The sequence below is a fragment of the Canis aureus genome, chromosome 11, assembly GCF_053574225.1.
Source record: "Canis aureus isolate CA01 chromosome 11, VMU_Caureus_v.1.0, whole genome shotgun sequence".
Classification (NCBI taxonomy): Eukaryota; Metazoa; Chordata; class Mammalia; order Carnivora; family Canidae; genus Canis; species Canis aureus.
In genome coordinates, this window is record NC_135621.1 from 19937899 (window position 1) to 19965200 (window position 27302).

Here is a 27302-nt window from a genome sequence, read left to right on the forward strand (position 1 = left end):
CCAACTTGAGGGGCGCTGTTGGGGTTCCAGGCAGATCCCCAGCCACGCATCCCTTTCCGTGTCCCCTGCTGCTGGGCCGGTGCCCTCCCAGGACCAGTGGTGCTCACACCTGCCCAGCAGATGCAGGAAGGAGGACACGGGGCGCTGGGCCCGCCGGGGAGGGCAGAGGCGGGGGGTCAGAGCCCGCGTTCCCCTCCTGCTCCCCGGGCCAGGCTGAGGCCAGAGCAGATGGTGCCCCAAGCTTCTGCCTGCAAACATGCGAGTGTAGAGTCAAATGAGAAGACGAGCATGGGGTGATCCTGAGCCGAGGCCGGGCCATGGGGCGTTGACCTCTGGGGTGATGGGTGCCCTCGGGAAGTGGCGTGGAGTCCCCGGTCCCCCTCCAAGAGTGAGTTCTGTGCGGGGGCTCGGGCCTGCGGTCCCGGGATGCAGGCACCTGCGAAGTCTGCAGTTCTCTGCTCGCCCCGCTGGATGAACCACCAGGGCCAGCGGCCACCATCCGTCCCCAGCATCAGGACGAGGGCCCCAGTCCTCACCAGGTATGTGAGACTGGCCCGCGGGGAACCCGCTCACCTGGAACCCCAGAGACCCAGGGCATCTCAGAGGTGGCGTGGGCATCCAGCCAGCGTCTGGAGGCCCCACAGCCCGAGCCAGGCCAGAACCCGGCAGGAAGTTGTGGGTTGTGGTTGCGGCCAGCCCACTTGGGCTCTCTTCCACCAGGATGGGGAGTGTCAGCCCCGGGGAGCAAACTCACTTGAGACTCTCCCTCTTGTGTTTAGGCTGGAGCCGAGGGCTGCCAGGCAAGCAGCCCTCCCGGGCGCCCCGTGAGCCCGCCCCACACCCCCACCCCGCCGTCCCTGGCCCGCAGCCGGGAGCTGGGATGCTGGCCGGGCGAGCCGTGCTCTTCCTCTCCCTGACCTGGACCACCTGCCGTGGCCTGGCGATGCCCCGGGTCACAGAATGCGGCGTCTCCTGCTCTCCGGTGAGCTCCTGGCCCGCCTTGCCCGGCCCGCGGCTGGGGGGCCTCTCCTGTCCCCCCTCTGGGCTCTCCTCCTGAGGGTCCCGTTCCCCTCAGATGGCACAGACGGGAGGCCCTGGGCGCTGCGGGGTGGGGAGGCCGAGGGGCCCCGGGGTGCGGGCGGGCCCCTCCGAGCCCTGCGCCGCTGCCGCCAACCGTGTCTCAGCCGAGGCGTGTGGATGCCCTGCTGAGGGCGGGCTGCGGGAGCACCCCGTCCTGTCCCTCATCCTGTCCCTCGTCCTGTCCTGGACGGCAGGGACCGTTCACTGCAGGCCAGGCCCCCTTGACCTCACCTGCAGGTGGCGGCCCTGCAGCCCGGGCTGGAAAAAGTGTGCCTGTGTCCCAGGAGGTGCCCCCTGGTGCCCAAGACTGGCCGGAGCAGAGTGGGGACACAGCCCAGCAGGCGTCACGGGGACCGTGGGGGACGCGGCAGGGACACGGGCACAGAACGTGAAGGACCCGGGGTGGAGGAAATTTTGAGCCCCTGCTGTGTGTACAGTGACTCGGGGATGTGTCCTCAGTGGTAGCACACAACGACACAAGGTCTATGTGGTGGCCACTGTCGGGGAGGAAACAGGATGGCCTGCCTTCCAGGGGCGGTGCCCAAGCCACCCTGGGGGACACGGGGGACACCCCGGTCTCCTCTGGGAGGAGGGACAGCTCAGCAAACCCTGGGAGTGGGTCCAGCAGAGGGTCCAGGGAGCTCAGTGGGGGACGGGAGGGCTTGGGGGGCCGGGGGCCGGGCTGGTATCAGAGGTGCAGGGACCCCTGGGGGGCCGAGAGGCTCCCTCTGGCCGCTGGTGGGAACCGCTGGGTCAGGGTCAGGGTCAGGGGCATGGTGGCGGGCTGGGGGCTGGGGGTGGCGGTCGGGACCCCAGCCACGGTGAAGGTGCAGAACGGGAGGAGCTGCTCCGTGTGCACTCTGCAGGTGGGGCTGGGCCGCTGGGGTCCTGGTGCACAAGGACAAGTCACAGTGGACCCTGGCACACGACTTTAGCTCCGACTGCTGGACGTGGGAGGTGGGAGGCCTGGGGGGGCAGGTTTTGGGGGAGGCAACTTGGTTTTGAGATGTGGGGTTTGGGAAGCCCATCAGGCGTGAGCTGGTGGTAGAGGGGCAGCCGGGTGGGTGTGAGTGGAGGTCAGGGCGAGGCCAGCACGGGCCCCATGTTGGGATGGGGGGTAGGACCGAGCCCCCCCACCAGGGGTGTGAGGAGGAGAGAATCCTAAGGAAAAGGGAGGAGAAGGGGGCTGGAGGGGGACAGGGCAAGAGGAGGGGCATTTCCTGCCCTGACGCTGCTGACCCCACAGGAGGAACTTTACTTAGCCCGGGAGCTGCAGCCACCCTGCTGCCCTGCAGGGGTGGGGCGGGGTGGGGGTGGCAGGCAGCCCCAGGGGGACAGGAGGGCAAGGCAGGGGGTGGGGGGTGGGGGTGCCACAGGGGGTGGGGCTGAGGGTGCAGGTGGCCCCTGGGGGGTGGGGGGCGGGGGGCGCGGCAGGGGGTGGGGGGTAGGGGTGCCACAGGGAGTGGGAGGGCAGGCGGCCCCCGGGGGGTGGGGGGCGGGGGGCGTGGCAGGTGTTGGGGGGGTGAGGGTACTGCCAGGGGTGGCGGGGTGGAGGCGCCGCAGGGGGTGGGCTGGGGGGGCAGGTGGCCCCTGGGGTGTGGGTGGCGGGGGGCACGGCAGGGGGTGGGGGGTAGAGGTGTCGCAGGGGATGGGGGGGCAGGCGGCCCCCGGGGGTGGGGGGGCCGAGGGCGTTGCGGGCAGGCTCAGGCTCGGAGAGGAGGGGGGCAGGGAGCCGAGGGGGGCTGGACTCCAGCTAGAGAAGCCAGGGGACAGGAAGCCTGTGGCCTCCCCCACACGGGCACAGAGACCCCCCCAGCCACCGGCACCCCAGGAGGACAGCTCTGGGCCTCGCCATATCTTGGATGAAAAGTTGTCCGGGGGGGCTGGGGGGGCAGGAGCACAGGCCGGTGATGCCTGAGGGGGGCCGGGCCCTCGGGGGCTGACTGGGGCACCAGGGGGTGCTCCCCGGCGGCTTGGGGGCCCAGGGTCCTGGGCCCTGGGGAGGGGATCGGCCCCACAGGAGGGGAGGTGGGAGGAATCTGACACAGGCAAGCCCTTGGCTCTGGGGGTCGGCTGGGGGGGTTGGGGGGGGGACACAGGTCCCGCCCAGAGACCTGTGCCTGGGGAGTCTCTCCCCAGACAGTCCCCACCCCTGGGGACTGCATGGGAAGCCCCGAGAAACCCAACAGAAAACCCCCGGGAGGTGGGGGTGGCCACAGCTTTGTCCCGCCCTGCTCCCCCTTCCCAGCCAGCTCCCCCGCCCTGCCCCCCCACCCGCTCCCTCCAGCCCGGGGCCAGGACCCTGGGCCTCCGGGTGCCCTCGACCTGAGCTCGTCCCTGCTGGCTCCTCGTCCTGTGTCCGGGAGGACGGGTCGGGCCCTGAAGGGCAGCCAGCCGCCACAGCGCCCACCTACAGGGGACAGCGACTGGGGCCGGGGCCAATCCCCCGGGCAGGTGGTGCCCAGCCTGTGAGGAGAGCAGCTGGGCCCCCTCTGTCTTTGAGCTGGGGGGCGGGGGGCAGGGGGGTTCAGGTTGCCCAGGATAGCGGAGGCCGCGGGTGGAGAGGAGGCGGCGAGGGAGGCCCAGGACCAGGCCACCGGGCCTCCCGCGAGCGCTGGGGCTGTGTATGGGCCTGCACCCCAGCCCTGGCCCCATACTCCCCGGGTGGCGAGGCTCGCTCTGGGGGTGTCCCGGGGACTCAGCCCGCCCCCCTGAGTGACGCCAAATGGCAAACCAAGTGGAGCGGAAGCCCCAGCCCCGTGGCCGCCCTTCCCACCCCACGGGCAGAGGGTGCCTTAGGGGGGAACCGACTGTGCCTCTTTGCAAACACTGTCCCCGAGAGAGAAGCGCGTCGCGGCAGGGCAGGCGCTAGAATCCCGGGGCAGGTGTGGCCGGCTCCGTCCTCCGGTTCCCTCCCGGTGGCCACCAGGAGGGCAGGGGCTCGGAGTTTCTGTCAGGGTCCCGGGGGCTCAGTTCTCGAGGGGACAGAGGGCGCCGCCGCTGCTGCTGCCTGCCACCACCTGGTGTCGCCGGGAGCCGGGGCTCAGCCTCCCAGGGCAGCACCCCGAGCCCCCCCCACTGGCTGGGGGGCCCACCGCCCACCGCGGAACGAGGCCTGCCAGCTGGCCGCCCACTCAAAGCCCAGCCCCAGCCCACCCACCCCCTGCGGCCCCGGGTCAGGCCGGAGCGGGGACAGCTGTGCCAGATCAGCTGCACAGGGTCCCTCCCGGCCGCCCAGGGCTCATCTCCTTGGCAGGGCCTCCCTGAACCCGCCGCGCTGCCCCCTCGGCTGCCCCCCCCCTCGGCCCTTCTCAACGTCTAACATAAAATAGACCCTGCTGACGACTACATTCTGGGTTGTGTCCCTGCCTGGAATGTGAGCTCCTCAAAGGCAGGCTCTCCCCGCTCTTTCTTTGACTGGGGACCCCGGCACCTAATCAGTGCCCTGGAGAATGAACGGGGCCCCAGGAGCTTCCAGTACCAGCAGAAGTGGGGGTGTAGTTGGGGGAGGGAGCCCGCTGGTCCAGGGGCCAGGTCACACCATTTACTGAATGAGCACTGCATGCAGAGCCAGCACCCCCGACACCGAGGACGACCGGGAGATGTAGCACCCCGAGCCCCGCTGACGGCGAGGGGCCGGGTGACTGTCCTGGCCCCCTGGGGCTGGCTTCTGGGGAAGGACCAGAAGCGGCCAGGCTGACCTCTCACCCTCTGTCGTTGTTCTGTCCCCAGGGCTTCGCCTGCAGGAGCCGAGTGAACCGTGAGTACATCTCAGGCAGAAGGGGCAGGTGCCTTTGTGGCCCTCGTACACCCTGGTCACCAGGGTCACCCTGTCGTCCTTGCCACTCCACTGGCCTGCCCCTGCCTGCCGCACAGGACAGAGTGTCCCTCGGGGGTCCCTGCCCACCAACTGGTTCACGTGGGCAAGGCCCCCAGCTGCGCACCTGCCGGAGAGAGGCCTGTGTTCCTATTTAATCGGAGGACGCCACCTTTCTTTACGGAAGTGGCCACACCAGTTTGCACCCCAACCAGCGACATACGGAAACCCCCACTTCCCCTTAGCAACTTTGGTATTTTGTCCAACACGAAATGACACCCGTGTAACTATAGCATTCTTGTCTTTCGTGGCTGCTGCGTCTGTGGCCCCAGGACGTGGGGGAGGCAGGTGCTCCGGCCCCGGGTCACTTCTGAGGGCCCCTCTCTTTTTCCCTTTGGCCTCCAAAGGCCATTCACACCCTTTCCACTTCGATGTGATCGTAGCCCCCCTAAGTCCCTGTGTTTCCTGCCCTGACGCCTTGATGTACTTCTGAATGTTTTGTTTTCATTTAGCTCTTTATTTCGCTAAGGGTGGTTTCCACTGTGGGGTGAGGTAGGGATGCAACTGTGATGCTGCCTGGAGCTCCACCTGCAGGGGGGTCTGGTGTTCCAGCCCTGAGGAGGGAGGGGCTGGGGGCTGGGGGAGGGAGTCCCTGACCCAGCGCCCCCTGTGATCTCAGGTCCTCACAGCCGCTGGCCTGGCCGCGGGATCCCCTCCTCTTTGCTTCTTTTCCTAAACTGCCCTGCGGCTTGTGTTCCCGCGTCCCTGAGCCCGCAGGTGCAGCCTGGAGAGGTGCGGCTCCCTCCCGCGCCCCCAGGTGAGCGGCCTTACCTGTGGCTGTGCTGGGGGGCTGGGGCCTGGCCGTCAGCGCCCGCGGGAGAGCGCACCTGCCCCCCCCAGACCCACGGCAGCTCCGGGACCCCGGGTGAGGCGGCGCAGCTGGGGGTGCTGCCAAGACAACAGAGGCTGGAGACGAGGTACAGGGGACGTGGACGTGGGGACAGAGCTAAGATCCTGGCGGGCCATCCACCCTGCTACACACTGTGCAAGCTCGCCAGGAGAGGGAGCTGTGTGGCCAGAAAGCAGCCCAACCTAGCTTCCCTCTCAGAGCTCGGAAAACTGCATTCAGAACCACGGAAGCAACAATGGGATCAAAGACAAATTCCAGACCATCCATGATAACATAAAGGACACTAGGAATGACATCCCAAAGGCGATGGAAGTGCACCAGAAGGTCTCGCTAAAGATTCCCCAAACTGTAACATTCCATTCAAAATGGTATGAATACCCAGGAAAATGATGCATATGAACAAAATCTGGAAATTCTCGAAGCTGAGGTGACAACAGAGAGAATTAGAAATAAAGGAAAAGTAGTTTCAGAGATGAAGACTATACTAGATGAACCCAAGAATGAACAGACCCGAATATTAAACACCCAAGAGAAACACAAGGCGAAAGGAGGCTATTTTTAAAAATAAAGAAGAAAGAGATTAAAATGATGTGTGAATAAAAGGCAAGTGTCGCAGACAGGCCAACAAAGCCCCAACTACAGATGGTGAAGAGGAAACCCAAGGTGACAGAAGAAATAAATACTGAGAACTACAGTTCTCAGAAGATCAAAAATTTTTTTCTTGAAACTAGCTATGGTGAAGGCAAACCATATGCCCAAGAGTCCTGAATATCAGGGTCCCGAATATCAAACACCAAGACATAGTCCAGTAAAGTGAATGGACCTTAAAGAGAGAGAGAAAAATCTTTTGGGCATGTAGGCAACAAGAGCAAGCAATTATGACGGAAAGACTTTCCAACATTTTCCAGAGGAAGGAAACAGACAAATGGAATGCGCAGCGCCGTGAATATGGCAGGAAAATTGTATTTCAGTCGTCAAAGTCGCTCATTATTGCAGCCACAGAAAAGAAATGATAATTATGTGGCACAATACGGGTGCGGTGGACATATCGCGGACACATCGGGAACCGAGCCACAATGTATAAATGTGTCAGGCCAGGGGGTGCGCCTTAAATTTACAGTGTTGCATGTCAAGTATATTTCTTTTTTTAAAGATTTTATTTATTTATTCATGAAAGACACAGAGAGAGAGAGAGGCAGAGACCCAGGCAGAGGGAGAAGCAGGCTCCCTGAGGGATGCCCGATGCAGGACTCTATCCCGGGACCCTGGGGTCACACCCTGGGCCAAAGCCAGATGCTCACCTGCTGAGCCCCCCGGGCATCCCTCAAGTATATTCCAGTAATAGAACAGCGACCTCCCGGCACTGTACGAGCAGAGACGCCGGGGATACCGACCCCAGAGCCCTGTGAGGCGTCTGCTAGGAGACAAGCTTCAGGCAGCCAAGCTGACCCGTGGGGCAAACGTCAGAAAGGGTGTGGGCCCTGCATGAGGCTAGCTGCGCACGGGCCGTATGTTAAGAGGGAGAGAGTATGGGATGTCATGGCTTTACACTCATTATATAGGTGGCGACAGACATAAGAAATGGGGAAAGAATAAGACGATTTTATGCCAAGACCTGTTTTTACCACTTCTCACCCTGATGGTTAGTGCCATGGCCAGGACTGGAGTATGTGACATGGGGTGTAGCGGATGGCAGGCTGGGCTTGCCCTCTATTTCCCATGTTCCTGGGGGTCAGCCTTCTCTGCACGGAAGGGCCAAGAAACAGATGTCACGTAGCAAAGGTCATGTGAAACCTTTACTCTGAACTGGTAGTGGACACGTGACCCCAGGAGTCACCCTTGCGTTTATGTACATATATCGCCGCCCGTTCCACAGGAGGATCCCAGAACCAACGACCAGCGCGGAGCCAGGAGCCTCCCCCGTGTCCAGGCTGCGTCCGCAAAACGCCATTTCCCACCTAAAGAAACCAGGCAGGGCTTCCCGGAGAAGTGGCTGCCTCCCAGTCTGGGGCAGAGAATGTACTAGAAGAACCGAGGACGTCCTGTCATACCGGAGAGCAAGGACGCTCTCCAAGACTTTGGTGCATGTCAGCAGAACTTTGGGGAGCACTCAGCCGGCTCAGTCACAGGAGCAAGCGACTCTTGATCCAGGGGTTGTGGGTTCGAGCCTCATGTTGGGTGTAGAAAGTACTTAAAAATAAAATCTTAAAAAAAAAAAAAGTGCTTGGAGCCAACCTGAAGAAACTCCCATTAGCCAAGAGGATATCATTTGAGCTTAAAAAAAATTTCAATAAATTGCAACCTGTGTGAACACACATATTCATAATGATATTGTTTTTTTAAAAAAGGAAACTCTTTATCTTCTGCAGATGACAGGGAACCAAGTGCTCACCTCGAAAGCTGGAAGTCCAGCCTTGACCCTGCCTCTCTTCTGGGAATGCCACCCCGGAGGAAGTTCCAGCTAATAGGTGGAAACAAAACGGTAGAATGGTGTCACCATTTTGCGCCTCCCAACGACCTGAGTGCGGGTGACGCTAGTGTCAAACCTGGCGGAGGCCACACAGCCAGGCCTCCTCCTGAAGGCGTCTGGCAGCAGCGCTAGTCCTGCCAGGGACTGGACCCTGAGCACAGTCAGGCCTCGGGGTCCTGCGGCCCATTTGCCAGAAATGCAGGGGCCTGAGGGTGGGTGCGGCCGTGCCCGAGGACGCCTGGTGGGACAAAGAGCCTGATTCTGCAAAAGGAGGAGGAGACAAAGCCACAGAGCAGACAAGCCAAGTTTGAAAAATAGGCCAGCCTCAAGTCTGTGTGTGGGGCTCATCCGGGTGGTGAAACCAGTGAAGAAATGCCAAGAAGCCAACGGGCCAGTTCTGGGCGAGCAAAGCACGTGGCCTAGCTGGGGACCCGCTACCTGGTGGTGATCGGCGCTCTGCTCTGTCAGAATTCACGAAGCTATGTTTTGTGGGGGGTTTTTTGGTGAGCTTTAGAGTATCTAAATTTCATTTTTACAATAAATAGCTTTTTTATTTTTTTTATTTATTTATGATAGTCTCACAGAGAGAGAGAGAGAGAGAGAGGCAGAGACACAGGCAGAGGGAGAAGCAGGCTCCATGCACCGGGAGCCCGACGTGGGATTCGATCCCGGGTCTCCAGGATCGCGCCCTGGGCCAAAGGCAGGCGCCAAACCGCTGCGCCACCCAGGGATCCCTAAATAGCTTTTTTAAATAAGGGTCTTAGCGTTGTGTACGCCTTCACTTCTTCAATAGGAGTTTTTGATTGTTTGTCAAGTTTCCTGAGAGTTTCAGTAGATGTTTTCCAATGTGTATTTTTTAAAGATGTATATATTTATTTTGGAGACAGAGCATGCGTGAGCATGGCGGGGGGTGCGGTGGCAGAGGCAGAGGCAGAGGGAGGTGGAGAATCCCAAGCAGACTCCCCACTGAGGGCAGAGCCCGACATGGGGCTGGATCTCACAACCCTGAGATCTTGACCTGAGCCAAAATCAAGAGTCAGGCGCTCAACCAACTGAGCCACTCAGGTACCTCCTGTGTTTTTTAAAAAAGATTTATTTACTTATTTTGGAGAGAACCAATGTGTATTTTATAATATCATCAAGCAACTTGGTTCCAAGTTATCTAGACCACCAGTTTAGCCTTAGAGCCCACAGACTGCCCCCAACTTCAAACACCAGCACGTCTGGGGTGTCACCTAGGCCTCTGACCAACTGGCTACAGGCCAGAGGCTCCCACAACCCCTCCTTGGGTCCAGTTACTTTACTTGATTGGCTCACAGAACTCAGAGAATGTTTTACTTGCCAGATAACCAATGTATTATAAAAGGATATAATCCGAGAAAAAACATATAGAAGGGGTGCAGGAAGGGGAGCATGGAGACCCGCATGCCTCCTGGGGTTGCCACTCTCCCAGCTCTGCATGCTCACCAATCCAGAAGTGCTCCAAACCCTGTCCTTTAGGGTTTTATGGACGCCTTTAGGGAGGGTTTTGCAAAGGCAAGATTGATGAATTCATGGTAACTGACTCGACCTCCAGCTCCTGTCCCCTCTCCAGAGGTCATCAGGTGGTTGATTTCCCTGGCAACAAGCCCCCATCCTCAGGGACTTTCCAGAACTTAACCTCATTAACATAAACTCAGGTGTGGTTGAAAGTGGTTCCTGATGAACAACAAAAGACACCCTATTAGTGCTTATCTCTTGGGAAATTCCAAGGGTTTCAGGGTTCCTACACCAGATAATGGGTACAGATCAATACATATTTCTTTTTTTTTTTTTTAAGATTTTATTTATTTATTCATGAGAGACGGAGAGAGGCAGAGACACAGACAGAGGGAGATGCCGGCTCCCTGAGAGGAGCCTGATATGGGACTCGATTCCAGGACCCCGGGATCACGCCCTGAGCTCAAGACAGATGCTCAACCACTGAGCCACCCAAGCGTCCCCATATTTCTTATTATAAGTTATCATATCACACATTTTGATCAGAATTGCATTGGATGTATTGATTACTTTGAGACAGAAATGACATCTTATCAGAGTTGAGTCTTCCAACCATGAACATGGTATGAACAGGCCTCCTCCTGAAGGTGTCTGCCTTTCCAACTATTCAGGTTTTCCTCAAAGCTTTTATTTATGCTCTTCAGAGGTTGAAGGATACTGTGAATGTTTTCTTTACTTTATTACAGTTCCTGGCTGGTGTTGCTGAGGTAAAGCAATGCTATTTTTAAAAAAGATTTTTATTTATTCATTTGAGAGAGAGCACAAGTGGGGGGCAGGGGTGGAGGAGCTGAGGGAGAAGCAGACTCCCCGTTGAGCAGGGAGCCTGATGTGGGCTCCATCCCAGGACCTCAGGTCATGGCCTGAGCCAAAGGCAGACTCTTAACTGCCTGAACCACCCAGGTGCCCAAAAGTAATGCCATTTTTCTATATTAATCTTGTAACCAACACATTTGTTAAAAACTCATTGTTATTTCTAATAGATTTTCCCTTGAGTCTTGGATGCCTGGGTGGCTCCCCGCATGGAGCCTGCTTCTCCCTCTGCCTGTGTCTCTGCCTCTCTCTGTGTGTCTCTCATGAATAAAGAAATAAAATCTAAAAAAAAAAAAAAAAAAAAAAAAAAAGATTTCCCATTGAATCTTTTAAGTTTTTGTATATAAATAATCACATATTCTGCAAGTGATGACAGTTTAGACCTGATATTTATGACAGTGACTCCCAAGACTTACCAGTCATAACCAGGCGTATGGGGCCTCTGAAGGAAATGGCTTCCACCTAGGCAAGGAGGTGCCTTTCTTTTCCTAGTTTTTTAAACTTTCTTTTGTCATGAATAGAAAGTGAATTTTATGAAAACTTTGTGCATCTGTGAAAATAATCATACAGTTACTCCCCCTTTATAATTCTTTTAATGAGGCGAATTGTACTAATAGATTTAGCAGGTGACCCCTGCTAAAGACCACACTTGGAGTCCTGAAACAAATCCTATCCAGTTGTGTTTAATATATTATTAAGTCAAATTGCTAAAATTTTATTTAGGATTTTGCAACTATATTCATACAGGAGACTGGCCTATACTTTTACCTTGTTGTGTGAGACTTTGAAAAGCTAGCCGGCTTTAAAAAAAAAAAGAAAAGAAAAGAAAAGAAAAGAAAAGAAAAGCTAGCCGGCAGCCCTGTCCACCCTCTTTCCTTTCCCTGGGGACACCTTGGCCATTTTACTTCTTTCACCACATTGCTTTATGTCTCTGCCATATTTTCCATCTCTTTGTCTCTGCGGCCTTCTGGGTCATTTGCTGCGATCTTTCGCTTCAGTACTTCTCTCTTCGGTGAGGTCCAGTCTACTCTAAAGTCACTTGTTGCATTTTTAAATTTCTATTTCCTTGGGTTTCGTTTCTAGAAACTCTGTTTACGTCGACTGTGCTTGCTCCGACTGTAGTTTTGTTTTGTTTTTTTTTTCTCCCACTGCACGTACTTTCAAGCTTGTCTTGGGGTGGCTGGTCTGTAGTTCACATCTGGTGCGTCTGTCGCTGGAAGACTCTGCAGGGCTGTCTGTGGCCTGTCATTTCTGCTGGGTTTCCCTGCTGGTGTTTTGTTTTCTAACATATTTATCTTTAAATGTGTCTGCTCAGTGCTTTCTGCAAATGATTCCTGGTATTCCCCGAGGCCTAGGATGAAGGCAGTTCCCCCTGGGCCAGATTTCCCCTTAGTTTCTGAGTGGTACCCAGGGGTAATGTGAGACAGTCAGGACCATTTTGAGTTTAAAAACAGATTGAGGTGTCTTGGGCCTTCCTAGGGATGCAGACCAGGCCTGGGACCGGCACCCAGACCCACCAGAGGTTATGGGAGGCTCTCTGTTCTTCCCTGTGTGCTCAGAGTAGCCACTCAACAGTGCCCAGGACAGGGGTTCCTCCCAAATCCCCCCGATACAGGGTGATAGTGGGCAGCTCTGCAGTGCCCCGGCAGATGCGGCTTCCTGAGCTCTGCATCCCTCTGCCCTTTCTCACGCTTTGTCCTCACAAGCCTGATGCTTTCATCAGCTTTGACAAGTTTTTGTGAGCCTTTTTATATGCATAGTTGTTCCTCCAGCCTTGTTAGTTGTTTTCAGCAGCAGAGTTGGCTCAGATCGCAGGGTCCAGCATATTACTGGAAACGAAACTCCCGAATTGTTTTTAAACACACAGGAGTCTTTCTCTCTCCTTCTCTTCTTTGTTGATAGGAATTTAAATTCACCACCACATTTCACCAATTCCTGTGTTCGCTGTTCCCTTTTGTAACCCACTTCTTCCTTTTGAGTTCCTATTTCTCCTTTTAAAAATACATCTGTTAGGCCTTCTTATAATAAGGCTCTGCGGCATTTTTTAGATCTTTGAAAAGACCAAATATATTTACTTCTCCCATGGGGAGACTCCTACGAGTCTTCATGATAAATGTGGGGTTCACAATAGTCTCCACAGAGTGACTGACTGCTTGTCCCCGTTTTGCACCACAAATAATTTAGCACACTTGTGTCTCTTCTCCTCGACGCTGTCAGCTGGTCTGGGGCAAGAGCCCGGTCTTACACATTTTATTCTACAATAGGCAGCTTTCCCTCTATACGGCTCATTACCTCCCATGTTCCCCACAAGCCCTTCTCTGCTATGGCTCCACCTTTTTTATTTAATTTTTTTTTAAAGATTTTATTTATTTATTCGTGAGGGACACAGAGAGAGAGGCAGAGACCCAGGAGGAGGGAGAAGCAGGCTCCATGCAGGGAGCCCGACACGGAACTAGATCCCGGGACTCCAAGATCATGCCCTGGGCCAAAGGCAGGCTCTAAACAGCTGAGCCACCCAGGCTGCCCTTTTTTTTTTTTTTTTTTAATTCTGATTTGTTCCTTTTCTCAGTTGGCTGGAATAGGTCTGCTTTTTTTCCCAGGGAAGGTCAAGAGATGTGGATTTCTCGTTCCTTGCAGAGAAGACGTTTTCACACCCGTGAGGAGCATGTGGGTGAAAAGAGGACTCTGAAACACGTGGCTTCCCCCAGGAATGCTGCGTACAAGGCTCTAGAGGTGGCCTCCACGCCAAGGGAACCTTAGGCCTCCCTGCCCGTTCCCACATCACCTGGCTGCCCACTGGCTTCACCATGGAGTCTGTGGACAGCTGGCGGTTTGGCCACCTCCTTGGCGGGCCTCTGGGACTCTAGCCACTTCCCTTTCGGGGGGGGTCCCTCTGGAAGGCTCAGAAGAGTCCATCAGATCCCACCCGTTACTTACTTTAGCTCCAAGACAAAGGTGGGCTGAGGACACACCGGGCCGGGGCCATGCCAGATGCAGGTGATTGTTTAGAACTGTGAGCGGCGTGGGAGGATTTTATCACTGACATCCTTCCTAGCAGCCCAGCTATTCACTGGTTTTATTTTTTGTTTAATATCCAGCAGTTTGGGAGCGCCTGGGTGGCTCAGTTGGCTGGTGTCTGCCTTTGGCTCAGGTCATGATCCTGGAGCTGCAGGATCAAGCCTCAGGTTGGGCTCCCTGCTCAGAAGGGAGGCTGCTTCTCCCCCTGCCCCTCCTCCACTCATGTTCTCTTGCTCACTCGCTCCTTCTCTCAGATAAATAAAATCTCTAAAAAAATTTACTCATCAGTTTGGGAGGAGCAGGTGGCAGGAGCCTGTGACCTCCTCACCCATCCCTGGTCTACCCCCTTTTCATGATGAAGACAAACCCACAGGATATGAAGACAGTTGTACTCTGCGTACTTAAGGCCTAAAAAAAAAAAAACATATTGTTTTATTTTTCCCACTTCTGATCTTTCATAAACTTAAACTGAGTTGGGAGAAACCTCCAATTGTGGGGTCAAGCTCAGTAAGACATCTCACCAGTCCTGGGGAGGAGTTTGGGTACTTGCTGCCCTCTTAGACACGGTGTAGATGGGAGGACGAAGGAAATTTCCTTTATAGCATTAGGTTTTTTTTTTTTTAATATTTATTTTATCTATTTGAGAGAGAAGGAGAGGGACGCCTGGGTGGTTCAGTGGTTGAGTGTCTGCCTTCGGCCCAGGGTGTGATCCCAGGGCCTCAGGATCGAGTCCCGCGTCAGGCTCCTTGCAGGGAGCCTGCTTCTCCCTCCACCTGTGTCTCTGCTTCTCTCTGTGTCTCTCATGAATAAATAAATAAATAAAATCTTTAAAAAAAAAAAAGCCCATTCCACTTCATGGCTGTGCACAGTCTGCCCACCATCCACCTGTTGACGGACATCTGGGTTGGGGGTACTAACAATTAAATCACAATCAACATTGTGTTTTTGTCATCACTCGTGGGTCAGTGTGGAGGCTCGGAATGGCTGCATCACACGGCAGTGGAGCTCTCACTTCCAAGGACGCGGTGGGCCCTCGGACCTTCCCAGTAGCAGCGTCTGCGGGTGCGCGTTCGTAGGCACCTGCACCTGCACCTGCACCTGCACCTGCACGGGGAGCGGCGGCCCCGGCCCGTCTGCCGCCCTCACATATACCACGGCCCTTGCGGGCTAAATGCGCGTCTCCTAGTGTCTGCTGCCGGTGAGCGCCTCCCCACGTGCTCAGCGGCCGCTCTGTCCTCGGGGTGAAGAACCTGTTTCCATCTTCCTTGCTGGGCTGTTGGTGTCCGTATTATTCAATTTGGGAAGGTCTTTCCATGTGCTGAAGACCAGTTCCTTCCCAGATACGTGATCTGCAAGCATTTCCCTCAGCCTGTGACTTGTCTCTTCATGCTCTTACTGGTGTCTCTCAGAGATACATTTTTATGAAGTCCAGTTTATCGATTTTTTCATCTACCGCCTTGATTCTGTGTTGTAGTTAAGAAATCTTTGCCTAACTCAAGGTCACAAAGATATTTTTTTTACTATGTTTTCTTTTAAAAGTGTCGTAGTTTTAGATGTTATAGTTAAATCAACAGTCTGTCTGGTGTGACCTCGTGTGTGGTACAAGGTTTGGATTAAAGTTCTTGCTTGTTTGTTTGGTTACGGACATCCAGTCGACCGAGCACATTCGTTGTAAAGACCGTCCCTCTCCCACTGGGCTGCCCAGGATGTTTGCCACGAGTCCCCCGTCCACACATGGGTGTGTCTATGTGGGGACTCTCTTCTGTTCCATCCACTTAATGCCAATACCCCACTGTCCTAATCCCTAATTGATTACTTATAAGTCCTGAAATTAGGCAGTGTTGGTCTTCAGATTTGTTTTTTTAACAAAGATGATTTGGCTATTCTAGAATTATTGCATTCCCAAGTAAATTTTAGAATTAGCTTGCCAGTTTCTGGGGGCGGAAAGAGGTCTTCTACGAAAAGGATTTTGATCAAAAGTTCATTGAATCTATGGATCGATTTGGGGAGAATTGACATCTTAGCAATTTTGAGTCTTCTGCCCCATGAACACAGTGTACTTCTCCATTTATTTGATTTTCTTTAATTTCCCTCAGCCATGTTGTGTAGTTTTCAGGACATAGATTTTGTACATCTCTTGTCAGATTTGTCTGTAAGTATTTCATAGTTTTATGTATTACATTTAGCAAATGTAAATGGTATTTTTAAAAATTTCAATTGGCTATTGTTCTTTGCTAGCACACAGAAATACGGTGTGTTTTTGTATATTGACCTTGATTCTTGCAATTTGCCAAACTCACTCATTACTTCTAGTATCTTTTCTGTAGATTAGATTTTTACAGAGACAGCTATGTCATCCATGAATGAAGACCGCTTTACTTCTTTCCAAACTGAAAAGGAAGTTTCTTTTCTTGCCTTATTGCATTAAGTAGGATCTCTAATACAACGTTGAGTAGAAGTGCTCAGAGCAGGGATCCAGGTCTTGTTCCTGATCTTTGGGGAAAACAATCCTTCTTTCAACGGGAAAACATAATATTAACTGTAAGTTTCCCACAGATGGTCATCATTAGATTGAGAACATTTCCTTACATTCCTTGTTTGCTGAGTTTTTATTAGGAATAGATACTGGATTTTCCAAAATAATTCTGCTATGACTATTGAGATGATCACATGTGCTTTCCAAAATTTGTTAACACAATTAATTATACTGATTGATCTTCTAACATTAAGCCAATCTTGTATTCCTAGGACCATCATACTTGGTAGTTATGTGCTACCCTTTATATGTTGTTGGATTCCATTTACTAAAATTTTGTTTAGAGTTCTGCTCTATGGCCATGAGATATCTATAGTTTTCTTGTAATGTTTTGGTTAGGTTTTGATATCAGAGAATGAGTTCCGAACTATTCCCTCCTCATCAGTTTTCTGGAAGAATCCATGTACAACTGACAGTATTTCTTTCTTAAACATATGTTTTCATTGACTTTTCTCTATTTTTCTGTTTCCTATTTCACTGGTTTCCACTCTGATCTTTATTTTTTTTTCCTTCTGATTACTTTGGGTTTTGTTACTCTTCTTCAGTTTGAGATTTAATTGACATATAACTTAGCATTAATATAAGCGTCTGCATTTACTCTTCTATCTCTAGTTACTTGAGGTGGAAGCCGAGGTCACTAATTTGAGATTTTTTCCCCCCTAAATGTAGTTTAGTGATACAAATTCCCCACCCCTCCAAATAGTGCTTTGGCAGCATCCAAATGCTTTTCTATGTTATCTTTTCTAAATTCCCTTTTCATATCTTCTCTGCCCCAAGGGTTATGTAGAAGTATATTGTTTAATTTCCAAATATTGGGAGGTTTTCCAGAAATATATATATATATATATATATTTTAAGATTTTATTTATTTATTCATAGAGATGCAGAGAGAGAGAGAGGCAGAGATATAGGCAGAGGGAGAAGCAGGCTCCATCCAGAGAGCCTGACATGGGACTCGATCCAGGGTCTCCAGGATCACGCCCTGGGCTGCAGGTGGCGCTAAACCGCTGCGCCACCGGGGCTGCCCCAGAAATATTTTTTAAATTAATTTGTTTATTTTAGATGAAGAGAGAGAGAGAGAATGAGTGGGTGGGAGGGAGGGAGAGACTCTCAAGTCAACTCCGCGCTGAGTGCACAGCCCGACGCGGGGCTCCATCCCAGGACTTGGACATCATGACCTGAACCGAAACCAAGAGTCAGATGCTTAACTGACTGAGCCACCAGGTGCCCCTTGAAACATTTATTTGATCTCTAATTTAATTCCATTTTGATCAGAGAAGATCATTTGCTTGATCGGAATCCTTTTAAATTTATCGAGACTGTTTTATGAGCCACATAGTTTCTCTTGATAAATGTTCCGTGTACACTTGAAAAACACGCAGATTCTACTGTTGTTGGAGGGGGTGTTCCATAGACGCCGATCCAGTCGAGCCGGCAGGTTGTGTCACACAACGCCACCCGGTTCCTTCTGGTTTTCTGCCTACTTGATCCGTCAAGTAGAGAGGGAAGATGGTTGCAATCAACTATAATTGTGGGTTTGCCTATCCCCCCTTTGTAGGGATGTTTTGTTTCATCTCCTATGAAACTCTGAATTTAAGAGCATAATATCAACTTACGCTTGTTATGTCCTCCTGGTGGATCGCTCCCTCTGTTACTCTGAAATGAATATTCTTGTCTCTGCTAATATTCTCTGCCGTGAAATCCATGCTGTCTGGTCCCAACTATTCCGTCTTCCTTTTGTCTTTTTTTTTTTTATTATTTATTTATTTATTTATGATAGTCACACACAGAGAGAGAGAGAGAGAGGCAAAGACACAGGCAGAGGGAGAAGCAGGCTCCATGCACCGGGAGCCCGATGTGCGATTCGATCCCGGGTCTCCAGGATTGCGCCCTGGGCCAAAGGCAGGCGCCAAACCGCTGCGCCACTCAAGGATCCCTCCAACTTCCTTTTGATTAGTGCTAGTGTGCCGGGCCTTTTTGCATTTGTGTCTTTGTCTTCCCACTTAAAGTGTGTTTCTTATAAGCAGCTTATAGTTGTGTCTTGCTTTTTTATACAATCTGAAAACCTTTGCCTTTGCCTAACTATGGTATTTAACATTTGCATTTCCTATGATCATTGAGATGGTTAGGTTTCGATTAATCATCTTCCTACTTATTTGTTCCATCTCTTCTTCGTTAACTTTTTCTTCTGCCTTCATGTGGGTTCTTATTTCTGTGTGTGTGATTTCATTCTGCCTCCTTCATTGACTTAAGAGTTCAAACTCTTTGTTACTGTGATTGCTTTGGTGGGTGGTTGGGGTTTTTTTGTTTTTGTTTTTTGTTTTGGTGTTTATAATGTGTATCTTTAACTCATTATATTCTCCCTCCAAGTGAAGATGCACCGCTTCAGGGATAAGCATCTTTCCCAGAGGGCAGCTCCATCTCTACCATCCATTTGTGTTTTAAAATTTTTATTTTGGGGGAATCCCTGGGTGGCTCGGCAGTTTGGTGCCTGCCTTCGGCCCAGGGCGCAATCCTGGGGTCCCAGGATCGAGTCCCACGTCGGGCTCCTGGCATGGAGCCTGCTTCTCCCTCCTCCTGTGTCTCTGCCTCTCTCTCTCTCTGTGTCTATCATGAATGGATAAATTAAAAAAAAAAATCTTTTTAAAAAATAAATAAATAAAATAAAAATTTTATTTTTTTAAAGATTTATTTATTATCTTGAGAGAGAGAGAGAGAGACAGAGAGAGAGAGAAAGTGAGTAGGGGCAGAGAGCAAGACTCTCAAACAGACTCCCCACAGTGCATGGATCCCAAGGACGCGGGGCTCCATCCCACGATCCCACGACCCCGAGATCAGACCTGAGTAGAAACCAAGAGTCAGAGGCCCAACGGGCTGAGCCAGCCCCGCTCTCGCCACCCAGCCTAGGCGTTTGTGTTGTAGTCACACCCTTCCCTTCTATGCGTGTTCTAGACTCCATAGCGCATTACTATTATTGTTTGTGTAAACAGTCAATCCTCCTTTAAATGGATTTTTTTTTTAAAGATTTAATTTATGTATTCATGAGAGACACAGAGAGAGAGGAGAGGCAGAGACACAGGCAGAAGGAGAAGTAGGCTCCATGCAGGGAGCCCAACGCAGGACTCCATCCCGGGTCTCCAGGATCAGGCCCTGGGCTGAAGGCAGGCGCTAAACCGCTGAGCCCCCCAGAGGTCCCTAAATGGATATAAATAATGAGAAAATACCTTGTGTATCTGCCACGTGGTTGTCCTTTCTGGTGTTCTTTATTCCATTTGGTACCATTTCCCTTCCTACCCAAGGGACTAATATTTCTTATTTTCTTGGTAGTTTGGGTCTTCTGAAGAGGAATCTTTCAGCTTCTCTACGCTAAGGAAGTCCACGGAGCCCGTGTTTCCCAAGCTCTCCGGGGGTCCACAGGCAGGGCGGGCTTGGCTCACGCAAGGAGCTTGCTGCTGTGCTTACCCTCGTCGATCTTTGTACACACGTGTGTCTTCTTCCTTGGGGGGCGGGGGGCTCCCACCCTGCTCTCTGTGCCACTGGCTCCCAGAGAATTCATGGGGGTGTGCCTCATACTTTTTTCGTCTCTCTTATACTAGCGCTCACCGACTTCTCGGATCAGTGAGTTTATGTTTTCATCAAGTCGGGGAGATACCTGTTTCTTCGTGTTTTCTTTCTCACTCCCCCCATTCCTCCGGGGACCCTCCAGACGCTCGCTGCGTCACTGCAGTTGTGCGGCTTCTGCTTCTGTTATCACATCATCGCCACCACTAGCTCCTTCCGTTTACTGTTGGAGACTGTCCGCAGCTATGTCAAGCTCCCCAAACTTTTTCTAAACACCTAATCTGCTGTTAATCCTATCTGATGTATTTTTCATCTCAGATGTTACATTTTTTTCTAGAACTTGGGTTTGAGCTCTGTCTCCCTGTCTAATCTGCCATCTTTATAATGAACTGTTCGAACATTTGGAAAACAGCTGTAATAATGACTTTCATGTTCTTGACTTGCCAATTCTAAAACCTGCACCCATTTCAATTAATCGATTCTTCTCCTCATTGTATTTTCCCAATTTCTTTGCATGGCTTGTAATTTTCTTTGGCCGGCAGACATTGTGAATTGTCCCCTGTTGTGTGCTGGATATGTGGTTTTATTCCTATGAGGAATATTTATTCTTTGAGGCTCTCCTGGAAGACAGTTAAGTTACTTGGGCAGAGCTTAAACTTTTTGGGGTCTTGCTTTTAAGGCGTGCTGGGCGGGATGAGAGCAGAACTCAGGCTGATGCTAATCTGCTGCTGTCGCTGTCAAGGCAGAGGCCAGACTCCTGCAGAAGAGTTGCCCGCGGGTGGGGGGGGGAGGCCTGGCTGGGAGGGAGCAGGGACGCCGCCCCGCGTGAGTGCAGGCCGCTGTCCTCGGGTCCCCTGGGCTGCTTCCCTCATGTGTGTGCGTGTGCGCACGCGTACACACAGCGTGGCCGTGCAGGGAGTGTAGTCCAGGACTCCCCTGTCTCACGCTCTGTCCTGCACACGCCAGCACTCTGGTCCCCCCAGGCTCTCGACTTTTCCTAGGCTCAGGCTGGAAGTGGGCTCCCCTTGCCCCCCCTCCGCCCCCTGCAGACAGCAACACGTTAGTTTGTGGGGTTCAGCCCGGGTCTCCTTGAGGGCGTCACCATCCTCCCCTTCCTGAAACCTCCTCCACAGCCCACCTGCCCACATGTGGCTGGAGGAGCTCCCAGAGCAGAAGCCACCTGCGGCCCCAGGCCGGGCGGGATGAGGGGCCCTGCTGTGCACCTCCAGGTCCTGCGTCAGCTCCCCAGGGCGGGGCCTCCCAGCCAGCCGGATTCCGATTCCACCTCCGTAGTCTCACTGCACAGGCGCCTTCAGTGCCAGCTCCCTCTGCTCCCCCTTCACTTGAGGGTTAGGGGTGGGTCCCTCTCCTGTGGTGCCAGCACTTACCCGAGGTCCAGCCCCAGCGAGATCTTCCTGACGTATCTCCGAGGGTCTGCCTTGAGGGCCCCTGGGAGTTCTGGTCCCCGAAGCACTCACTGAGCACACACACCTTCCTCTTCCTGGACACACGGTCCCACGTGGGGGTTACTTCCTCCACCGCCCCCAACACCAGGCCTGACTGCTGTCCCTCACACCTGCAGAGGAGCCACCACCTGTGCAGGAGGGTACCTGGGCCGCCGGCTGTGGCCTCCCCAGGGCTCCACGGCTCAGGGGGAATTAACCCCACAGTCCCCAGTAAAGCGAAGGCCACAACTCTGCTCAGCCCTAGTGCCTGGACTTGAGACCCCGGCTGCACCAAGGCCTCGGGGCCAGTGTACCTGCTGACCTGTGAACGGGGGGTCATGACCCCATGCCCCCAGCAGGCCTGTTCCGTTGCCCAGCTTTAACACAGGCAAGGGGGTGGCCAGCTTAGCAGAAGGTGGGCTCCACTGCACCTGTGCCGGCCAGATGGGGCAGCAGCTCCTACGTTGAGGTGTAGCCTCCTGCCCACCCTGGCCTCTCCTGGCGCCCAGTAGACAGCCGGCTCAGGGGTAGGTCCACTGTTCACTAGGGGCCAGTTCTCTGGCTGCACTGGGGCAAGACAGTGGGCCCCCTCCCCGGACAGGCTGTCCCTGAGCCTTGCCACTGGCTGAGCCACCCACAAAGCCTCCCCGGGCCCTGGGGAGCCCCGGGCACTCAGCCCCCTCCTCTTCTCCCCAGGGAACATCTTTAACAGCTTCTGCCGGCAAGCCCCCAGGTCCCTGTCCCCGTCGGTCCTGGAGGCCCTGACGCTGTCCACTGCCATGAAGTGCGCCCCCCACGATGACTGCTCCCTGGTCCTGCACGTCCAGGCCTCCCTGACGCTGCATGGTGAGAGGCAGCCCCGTGTGACGGTGGGATCACCCAGGGAGGGGCCGGGGGGCTCAGGCTGCTTTGACTCCACAACAATCCGAGGGACAGGGCGGCTCAGAGATCCCCACTACCTGCCCTTCACGGAGAGGATTCGAGGCCCTGGTCTGACCAGGCCTGCACGGCCCCTCCCTTCCGCCAGAGGGCCTTCGGGGCCTGGAGGCCTGCTCCATGAATGTCGACACCCAGGAGACACGGTGTCAAAGCGTGCGGGTCTCCAGAGCCTCCCGCCGACTGCAGGTGGGGCGGCAGGTGAGGCCAGGGCCTGACCCAGACCTGCTGGCCCAGCCCAAGGCCTTTGCCAGGCAGGAGCAGCTGTCCCCTGGCTGCTCCTGGACACCCGACCCACCCAAGCCCCGGGACTGGCGACCCCTTGTCCTGGGTTCCAGCCTTGAGGGGGAGCTGACTGGCCAGGGAGGGGTAGCTAGAGCCCCAGGTCCACCTGGCTCTCACCTGTACATGCCCAGCTCCAGGTGCATTTTGACTGCTTCGAAGTGGGTGTGGCTCAGAGCCTCTACGTCACCCTGAGGACAGTCCCCCACTTCTGTGGGATCCAGCTGGACCGGCAGTACCACGTGGAAGGTGGGCGCCCGGGCGGCCCGGGCCCAGCTGCCGTGGGCTTCTAGGGACACGCTGGGCAGGGGGAGGGCACGTGCTGAGCAGCTTCACTGAGGTCACAGGCCCCGGAAGAGAACAGACTTTGCAAACCCCCGAGGCTGAGGCCCAACTAGGGGGCCAGCCGCTGGGCACCGAGGGCCAGGCCCACCACCCCTGTGCCATTTGCAGACTGTGGAGACCAGGACGTGGGGAGGAACCTGCCCGGCTGCTCCGGTGAGCCCCCTCCTCGGGTGGGACGCGGCCCCGCAGCCCCGGGGACACCCTCAGGTTGCTGGGGGCCCGGCATCTGGGGCCCCCCACCGGGGAAATCGGGAGGGGCCTCAGGTGGGCGACTCCCAGCTGCTGGGGCCTGGCAGGGGTCCGCACTTCGAGGCTCTCAGGACAGGTGTCGACCTCTGTCCAGTGACCCCTAGTCCCGGCGTGGCCCCCACTTGCCGCCCTTCTAGCCAAGAAGTTCTCTTACCGGGTGGACCGCGACCGCAAGGTGGTTCTGGTCCAGGCGCCCGAGGCCCCCGGGGGCTCCGACTACTACGTCCGCCTCTGCCTCAAGTGGTTCACCTGTGAGGACGTGGGAGCCCCGGCGCGAGTGAGCCCAGGCCCAAGCCCCGGACCCCACCTGGCCCAGAACCCCCACTCCCGACCACGCCCCCAGGCCCCCGCCCCGCCCTCCCCTGCCCCATGACCACGCCCCTGGGCCCAGCCCAGCCCCGTGATCTCGCCCCCGGCCCAGCCCTTCCCTGTGACCACGCCCTGGGGCTAGCCCCGCCCATGACCACGCCCCCGGGGGCAAGCCCCGCCCACGACCACGCCCCGTGCCCCGCCCACGACCTCGCCCTTGGACCGCCCCGCCAGCGACCACGCCCCCGTGCCCCGCCCCGCCCTGTAGCCCCAGCCCCTAAGCCCCCCCTGCCCCGCAGGTGACAGCCAACCGGCTCTCCCGCACCGTCTCTCTGCCCTACAGCCGAGAGCTGCCCTGCTTGTGCCTTGAGGTCAGTGACTGTGGCCTTGGCTCCGGGGAGGACTCGGAGGGAGGGGCACGGCCTGCGCTGACCCCGGCCCCTCTGCAGGGCTGGTCTGCGACCCCTGACGCGGTGCGGATGCAGGCCTGTCCCTTCGAGGATGGCAAGTGTCCTGTGGTGTGGACCAGGGGGAGGGACGGGGGCCGGCGGCAGCCCGAGGGACACAGGGGTGAACCCTTCGGGCAGCCCCCGAGCCTGCCCCGGTGAGCGCGCAGCCGGAGGCGTGTCCTGGCCGGTCCTTCCAGGGGCAGAGTCTGCAGAGCCGCGTGTGTGCACAAGCGTGTGCCCAGTTCCCGGGAGGCACTGGCTGCGGCCTGGCTCCCCCGGAGGAGCCCGGTCATCTTGAGAGTGGCTCGTGGGGTCCCCGCCCTGAGAGCCGCAGGGGAACTGCATCCGAGGCAGGTGACCTGAGCTGACCTGAGCCCTGGGGGGGGGCCCGGGGGGGGGTCCCCGCAGACACAGAGGCACTGTGGGACGCCGTCCACTACCACCCGGGGGCCCAGGCCCTGAGCTGGGAGCCTGCCTGTCCCGTGAGTGGCCACGTGAGCCTGTGCTGGCGCCCCGGGCCGGGGGCACTCTGCCACCACCTGGAGCACTCGGGCCGCGCAGCCAAAGGCAGGGTGAGTACCCAGCAGGTGGGGTGGGGTGGGCGTGGCCACGGGCCTGACCTGAGCGCCCCGCAGGTGCAGTACCCGCGGGTGGACACGCAGCCCCAGCTCTGCCTCAAGGTGAGTGGGCCAGGCCACAGCCCACCCGGGGCATGACCAGCTCGTAAGGAGGGGCAGGCAGGGGGCTCTGGGGCACCGGGGGCCTGCAGCCACACAGTCCCACACCCTGCCCCGCCCTGCAGCCCAGCCCTCCAGTGACCCCTCTGCCCCCATCCTGGTCCGAGGGTGGAGCCCAGGATCGATCCCAGCCCCCAGCTTCCTCCCCCCCCCCCCCCCCCCCCCCCCCCCGCGCACCCACTGCCACAGCCTCATGCCTCCCGACCTCTCCGCAGTTCTCCACCAGCCGGGGCTTCTGGGTGAGGTGCCCTTTCAAAGGGCAACGCTTCCAAGGTGAGCTCTGCGTGGGAGGCACGGAGGCCGCCCCGCCGTGTGGAGGCAGCAAATAATGCCCTTTCCTCTGCTCCCCTGAGGCCTCTCGGGTCCCTGGGACGGAGGGTGGGAAGGGGGTGGTCCCAGGCCTCAAACCTTCACCCCACAGCCTGGAAGATGACCGTCCAGCCAGCAGCCTCTCAGGGCCACCTCCGGGTCACCTTCTTCTCGCCCGAGGCCGCCCACTTCCAGGTGTACCTGTGTCAGCAGAGGAAGATGTGGCCCCCTGCCTGCCGCCCTGCACTCTGGGCAACCGCCCTCCCTCCAGCCTCAGTGAGCCGGCCTGGGTGGGGGCTGACCCCTGGGGTCTCCTGCAGGCCTCGACCTCCCACAAAGCCCTGAGTCAGGCCCTGGAGGCCCCCTGGGGTGCAGGGGTGCAGAGTGCAGGGCCAGTCCTCCCCCCACTGCTGGTGACCTGCCCCCTCCTCACCAGGGTGACTTCATGGCAGGCCCTGCAGTCGCCTTCGTAGACGTTCCCAGGGACAAGGCTTGTGTTCCCAACACCTGCATCCAGGTGGGTGGTACTGCCTTGCCCAGCCCTGCCCACCCACTGCAGCCCCAGACCTGTTTCCCATCATGAAGCCCCTGGGATATCCTCCCCCAGAGCTCCTGGGGGTGCCCTGTCTCTCAGGGGATGCTGCGGGCGAGGGGGGGGGAGCAACACCCAGTGGTGTTGACTGAGCCGGCCCGCCTACAGGGCCGGAGGACCGACATGCTCTTCTCCGCCCCCCAGCAGCTGTGTGACCTTCGGTGCCGTGAGTGACCCCACTGGGTCCTGGGCCCCAGGGGTGCAGGGGGAGTGAACACCCACAGGCTGAGCCTGGAGCCTGTCTCCCATTCTGAGGACGGGGTGTGGGCACCACACGGGAGACTGGGCATTGCTCGGGGACGGAGGGCCATTTACCCTGAAGTCAGGCCTGGCTTCGGAGCCAGGGTGAAGGCAGCCACATAGAAACAGGGGCCTGGCCCCACCCCTGCCTTGGGACATCAAGGACCCCGGAGGCCCATCCCCAGCACCCACAGCCCGTGTCGCTGCACCAGGGGAGCCGCTTCCTCCTCCCTGAGTGCCCACCACCCCTGACTGGGGCTCTGGTGCCAAGTGTCCAGGAACCCGGGATGTCCCTCAGCCCACCTTCACCCACCCAAGCCACCGACACCCAGACTGCTGGAGCTCGGGCTTAGGAGACCAGGCTGACCCTGTGGGTCCTGGGTGTGGCTCGGGTGGCCTTGCCTGGAGGTCCTCTCAAGGGCCGTGGGATGTAGGTGGGGAGCAGACATTGCCCGCGCGGCTGCTGCAGGGACAGGGGACTGCAGGAGCCCTGGAGGTGAGAGGGGACGGGAAGGGGGGCTTGCCCCCAGGGCAGCCCCAGGCCTGCCCCTGCCCCACTGGAAATGCCCTAGAGCCCGGGGCGTCTCTCAGACCCGTGTCCTCCACCTCCTCCCCACCCCAAGTCTGGGTCCCGTTCCCTAGCAAGGTCGCCTCCAGCTGATCACAGGCCGAAGGGGCGACAGTCACCTCTGGGAGCCTGTGTCTGGACAGGACTCCACTGCCTGTGGGCCGGGTGACCTGGGAGTGGACCCCCAGCACTGCCGGAGCCTCCAGGCCACACGGGGGTGGGGGGGCAGGGTCAGAGGGAGTGGTCGGGGTCCAGGCCTGCATGGGCTCCACAGGGCTGGGCAGCCTGGAAGGGCCCAGGCCTCTCCTTCCTCCTGCGCATGGTGGGGGAGCGGGGCCCCACAAGCCTGGGGTGGATGACCGAGGCCCCGTTCCTCTCTTTCCAGCTGCCAGCCAGGGGACAGCAGACTGAGGCCAGGAGCCGCGTGTGGCACGAGTGAGTGCCCAGCTGAGCGCTGGGGGGCGGGGGGGCAGCGCCTGGGCCCCAGAGCCTCTGGCCTCGGAGCCCAAAGGTGCCTCACCCGCACCCAGGCCGTGGGGCCCGAGCCACGGGACTTTGAGCCAGACGGAGGCCTTTCAGGCCCGACGGACTTCCACGCCCCAGGCCAGGGGCCACCCACCGGCCACTGGGCTGTCGGATGTGCCCCGTGGAAGTCTCACGCTGGCTTCTGAGGGCCGCCGGCTGCCCCTCCCAAGCTCCATCATCGGACTCTGGCGTCCCCCGCCCAACCCACAGACGGCAGGGACAGGCCCTGGGCTGCCCCCGATGGTCGGCGGCGCTGCAAATGCCCTCCTAGCCTGTGGCCTGGCTGCGCTGTCCTCCCGCCCCCGTAATGGGGCTGCTGCCCCCACAAAGCCAGTACGCACCCCACACTCAGTAAACACGTGTCCGCCAAGCTCGCCTCTTGCCTTGAGGATAGAGATGGGGTCCGCAGGGCAAGCAGCCCCTTGGGCACGTGGGTGGGCAGGGAGGATCCTGGGGCCCGGTGGGATTGCCTCCGGAGGCGAGGGTGGGACCACATACGGCAGGTGGACCCTGCCAGCACCCCCACCACGCACGAGCCCCCAGGCCGCCCCCGAGGTCACCCCATAGGCTGGAAA

General features: G+C 56.6%; 1 protein-coding gene across 6 annotated transcripts; it reads left to right on the forward strand.

Moving 5' to 3' along the window:
- The first annotated feature begins 590 nt into the window (after nt 1-590).
- IL17REL (interleukin 17 receptor E like) lies at nt 591-27097 on the forward strand. Of its 6 annotated transcripts, none has more exons than XM_077914036.1 (16): nt 591-982; nt 4813-4840; nt 21883-22032; nt 22214-22323; nt 22539-22653; nt 22858-22902; nt 23136-23275; nt 23607-23678; nt 23757-23811; nt 24165-24436; nt 24709-24766; nt 24915-25078; nt 25239-25319; nt 25503-25560; nt 26588-26637; nt 26733-27097. In XM_077914036.1, the coding sequence occupies exons 1-15, from the start codon at nt 722-724 to the stop codon at nt 26611-26613; spliced, it is 1635 nt and encodes a 544-aa protein (XP_077770162.1). In that variant the 5' UTR covers nt 591-721; the 3' UTR covers nt 26614-26637; nt 26733-27097. The 6 variants fall into 6 exon arrangements, with proteins under 6 accessions (XP_077770162.1, XP_077770163.1, XP_077770161.1 ...); XM_077914037.1 differs by having other exon boundaries at nt 24165-24328; nt 24392-24436; nt 26588-27097; XM_077914035.1 differs by having other exon boundaries at nt 26588-27097.
- Nucleotides 27098-27302: the final 205 nt, after the last annotated feature.

Excerpts from the sequence above, each read along its gene's own strand:
- IL17REL (XM_077914035.1), top strand. The coding sequence starts at position 722 with ATGGGGAGTGTCAGCCCCGGGGAGCAAACTCACTTGAGACTCTCCCTC. Across the intron at positions 983-4,812 it reads GCGGCGTCTCCTGCTCTCCG|GGCTTCGCCTGCAGGAGCCG; the intron begins GTGAGCTCCTGG and ends TTCTGTCCCCAG. Across the intron at positions 25,561-26,587 it reads GCTGTGTGACCTTCGGTGCC|CTGCCAGCCAGGGGACAGCA; the intron begins GTGAGTGACCCC and ends CTCTCTTTCCAG.